Source organism: Alligator sinensis, unplaced genomic scaffold (genome assembly GCF_000455745.1).
Source record: "Alligator sinensis unplaced genomic scaffold, ASM45574v1 scaffold437_1, whole genome shotgun sequence".
NCBI lineage: Eukaryota > Metazoa > Chordata > Crocodylia > Alligatoridae > Alligator > Alligator sinensis.
The window spans coordinates 621,163-625,894 of NW_005842176.1; the positions used below are offsets into that span (position 1 = coordinate 621,163).

General features: G+C 47.3%; 1 protein-coding gene across 1 annotated transcript in view; it reads right to left on the reverse strand.

Moving 5' to 3' along the window:
* The window catches only part of DAGLA (diacylglycerol lipase alpha), a 47,375-nt gene extending 42,802 nt beyond the window's left edge, over window positions 1-4,573 (reverse strand). The window contains exons 1-3 of the mRNA XM_025206945.1: window positions 4,444-4,573; window positions 1,154-1,292; window positions 274-485 (exon numbers count right to left, since the gene is read on the reverse strand). Coding sequence (XP_025062730.1) covers window positions 274-485; window positions 1,154-1,248 — 307 coding nt within the window. The 5' untranslated portion in view covers window positions 1,249-1,292; window positions 4,444-4,573. The remainder of the gene's footprint in view (window positions 1-273; window positions 486-1,153; window positions 1,293-4,443) is intronic.
* Between the last annotated feature and the right edge of the window lie 159 nt (window positions 4,574-4,732).

Consider the following 4,732-nt stretch of genomic DNA (forward strand, 5'->3'; position numbering starts at 1 on the left):
ATGTAGGCTGGTATCTCTTGGTGAATGGGGATGAAGGAAAGGTGCGTCAGGGAAGTATTCTGGGTGATGGATCAAGATATGTAAGCAGGAGTAGGGCACTCCACTCCTGTTCCAGAGGGGCTGTATATTCTGTGCAAGTCAGAGGAGTGGCCATCTGGATGTCTTCTAGGAGCTGTGAGTTTGTCAGGGTATGTGAAGGAAGAGTCTTCTGAGAGTAACAGATGGCAGTGAGGAGGCTGAGTAGTTAGAAGGCCCCAGGCCACTGCCTCTTACCCAGTCTGACATAGAGCACATACTGCATCGAATCCCGAGGCTCTGTGTACAGGATGCTGCCTCTCATGCTGAGCCAGATGATTGCCACTTCTGCTATCATGCAGCTGAGAAGGATGCCCAGGTAGCCTCTGCCGTGGTCCACCAGGTTAAGGGAACAGGTCTCGTTGGGATTGTACACCAGCCCAAAGAGCACCACAGAAAGGATCACAAACCTGTCAAGCACAAGCCAAGCAGTTACCAGTGGCAACATGAAGCAAAGCATCTCCCCATCTAGCCATATCCCCCACTACTTCCACCACCTCATAAATCCAGCCTTTCCATCCCTCAGAATAACAGAAGGATCCTAGGTGTCCCATACATTTCCTGCCAGTTCTTCCACTCATCTTGGTTAACTTGGTCCTGAACACACCCCTCCCCAACTATCATTCTGGAGACATGCTGCCCAGATTTGACCACCTTGGTAACCTGAGACTCACCTAATTGGTGTCTCTGAGCTATCCTTTGGGATCTGCTAAAAACACTACACTCTTATCCTTTTCCCTTGAGCCCATATCAGGAAGAGCTTCCCCGCCCCCCGCCTCCCACTAAAATTCAACATGATGGCAATAAAAATGTGTCAGGGGGTTACAGGCACCAGGCTTCTAAATACATTTTCCATGGGAAAAATCAGAACAGCAGCTTTGAATTGCACTGACCAACAGAATGGCAAGAAGAGGCACCAGACATTCAGAACAATCTAGCACAAGCTTCCAGTAGAAGCTGCCTGTGCTACACCAAGGAGCATAGGGAGAACACCAGACCCAGGAGACAGGAGTTACAAAAGAAAGTCATGAGCGGGCTCAGGGCAGCCCTCTCCTGAGTCTATGTACTTCTTACTTACCAGGTGGTATGAAGGAGGAAAAGGAAGATGGCTGGCAAAACGAGGTCATCGCTGCCTACAGACCAGCGACGGCGGAACACCACAATCCCTGGCATGGCTAGCAGGTCTGAAGAGGCTCAGCAGACACGACACTCACCTCCTGAAACAGAAGCACAGGAATTAACAATGTAGGTCATCTCCAGCCACCTCAAAAAGACAGGGCCTGTGCTAGCACCCCTTCCATCCACCACACATCAAGGGCCTGCCTAAGAGTCCTCCCTGTCCTACACAAATGATAGTATCATCGTTTCCTCTGCCCATCACCAGGGGGCATCCTAGACTCCAGGAAAAAGAGAGGGTGAGAGAAGAAGAGGAGCAGTGTAATGAGGGGGGAAGTGTTAGTTGAAACAGGTGCACAACAACTCTCACTGAATGCAATAAACACTCACCTGACTCCAGCTTACAAGATTACCTGTAATTGTGTTACAGAGCACAGTGTTTGTAAGTGATCCCAGCGGGATGCCTCTGACAGGTTTTACAGGCACAAAGCTCTGTACAACCTCCTATTACCATGCTCTTGCCTACACATATCTGCCACCAGGCTCTTCTCTCCCAAGCTTCCTGATAATGCCTTCTGCTTACTTGGCCAGATGCACCAAAGTATCCATTAAGAGTTGGCCCTCACACCACCACTACATCTCTCACCCCGCTAGGGAGCTGCCCATCATCCCACAGGGAAGCATACCTCCCCACCTTCCCTGGCACACCACAAGAGAAAAGTAGTGCTACTTGTTGATTGTGTTACAGTCCCCATATCTCACTTTGTCTCCTGCATGCATTAAAATCATAATCAGTTGGGGGATTACTTTTCTCTGTCCCTCCCACTTTTTTCCTAACTTTTCAACCCAATGACCTTAGAAAGAAAAACAATTACTGCCAGCCACAAAGACCATAGAACTATCCAGCTTCTACCCTTGCCAGGGTTCAGCCAAGGCATTTCAATCCTGCTTTGCTGCACCCCATTGTACTCTAATCCAACCCAGCCCCCTACACCAAAAGTTCTGCCAAAGCATCACAAGCCTCCCCTGCAGAACTGCAGGTTATTTTGGACTTTCAGGCCTCATAGAGGCCTGATGATCATATGCCTCTGCAGTGATCTACTACATAAGCTCTAGCATTTGCTCATGGCTTCACAGAGGTATTTCTATCCTAGCATGCTGCAGATCATGCTACTCCACTTCTGGCTTCCAATGTGCTCTGCCATCATACATAAATGGTGACCTTATAACAACATTCCCTGCAGTACAAGGCTTCTTTACCCTCAGCTCTGCCACAGCACTTCCTCTGTGACCTAGAGCATCCTATGCTGTTTCAGAGCTTTGGTTACCAGAGAGCTTGGCCGGTGCATCTCAATTCTGAATCACCACCTTCTGCTCTTCTAGTTCCAGGCCTTCAGATAAATCTGTCAATCCATCTCAGTCCTAATCTGCAGCAACCACGCTATTCCAGAGTTGTGTCTCTGAAATACTAAGTACTACCTGGGTCAAACTACATAATCCAGACAAAAACAATAACCATTCACTATTACTTGTGATATAATCAGGATTTACAACAAGATGTCAAAGGCTACAGACCACCATGCCTTGTTCCTAACACAAAACAAACATTTCAAAATTCTAACATTAAGTCTCACATTCCAGTCCTGTTGTCATATGATGTGAATGATGTGATGAGTGAAGTGGTTGCTTGTCACCTAAGCAGAATCTTCAAACAGCCAAGTACTTTGGGTTCCTGATAGTCCAGGCAACCTGCATCCCCACACCCCAAACTGCACTATTAGGGAGTCTGATATTACCACATGTCACAGATACCCTCATCTTGTACCTAACACTCATGCTTCCGCTCTTTCTTCCACCTACTGGGTCTGAAGATCTCGTCCTGGACAAGAACAGGATGGCAGTTCTTCTCCTACATCTACTCCCAACAGGGCCCTGCTGCCAACCCGGTCCAGTTGAATTTGATCTCCTGCACATCTCAGTCACAGTCACGCACCTCAGTCATACAGCAATAAATGCGTTCACACATCTTTAACACTTTTCAGGAGATTCCACAATTAATATGCTGACACACTTCCAGAGTGTTACTCACTTCAGTAAAGGAAACGCTGTATTCCAAGATCAGCAGAACAAAAAAAAATGTGAAACTACACACCATTTGGATTCACACTTCCCAGGCACATACTCATCAGTGCACTTGGTACATTACAGCCCTACCCTTCAAACTGCTCACTCCACTGGCCAGATGGTGATACTTTCAAGCCTTACCATGAATAACCCTACCACCTGTCATGGCACATGGTGGTACTTTCTACCTTTCCTTGAATATTGCTATCACCTATTAAAATACACAGAGATATTTTTCAACCTTTTCTTTCTTACTTACTGTTGCCCTGGCCTGGGCACACACTGGTCTCTCCTAGTAGTTCCTCGTGTATTGCTGATCCTTAACACTACAGGTACTTTCATCAATACTTAGCTTACAACTGCTCCCCCCAACATCATTGTACTTTCCAGGAGCCCCCTAGCAATGCATGCAGCTGTATACTACATTGTTTCCTACTGACTGCCACCTTCTATCATGTCAAGGAGTGTTACTTCACAGGGAAAGGAAACCCTCAGGTGGATTCCTGACCTATAGCAACAGTTGGACAGGGAACAGCATCCCTTGTCTTTCATTACTCAATATGAAAAAGACAGATTGATATTGATAGTCTTTTCCTTCCCGAACTCCCTGAACACAGCAATGTGGGAAGCAGGGATAGGATAAGTTCAGTAAATACCTAAAGATTGCCTTTAAGAAATCTAAACCAGGGGTCTGGGGCCCTTGCCTTAGTTTAGACAGGAAAAAAGGTGTGAGAGAAGGCCTTTAGTACAACCCTGGAGTCACTGCAAGAAAGAAATAGCTCTTTCCTTCGATGGAGTCCTAGGACCTGAAGCCCAGGGATGCGGCCAAAGAACTACATCTGAGAAAAGGAGTGGGGAGGAAAAGTGAGGGAATTGAGCAAAAGGAGCCTTGAGGTTCTTAGGTTAGAAGATAGGTCCAACTGATAGGGACCCAAGTCTCTACACCTCACATCCACTTACAAAAGAGCTTCAGATACAGCATGAATCTGAACCAGTAATGCAAGAAGCCCTGGGACCCTGAACCCCAATCTGGGGGGAGCACAAGCATGCACAAGCCTTGAGTGAAGGAACACCCAGACTGACAATGCTCAGGTCAGCATAAGATCTATAGGAATCAGCAATGCTTACATGGCAGGTGGTCCAGCAGCAGCTCATTCTTCTCTTCCATGAGGGTGTTTCAGGGAAAGTGCGTGTCCAGGGAGACAGAAATCACAAGTGAAGGAAGAAACAGCAAACTCTAATGCAGCCATTGAAAATCCCAGTCAGAAGAGAGGATGGCTCAGGGACCGGTTGCCAAAGAAGCAAGGCATCATCTTCAGAAAAATTCCCTCCCTCCAAGATAGCAACCTCATTTATTCAACTGGGGCTGCTCAGAGCGAATGAGCTGGGGGTCGTGACTTCCCCCCCCCCCCCCCCA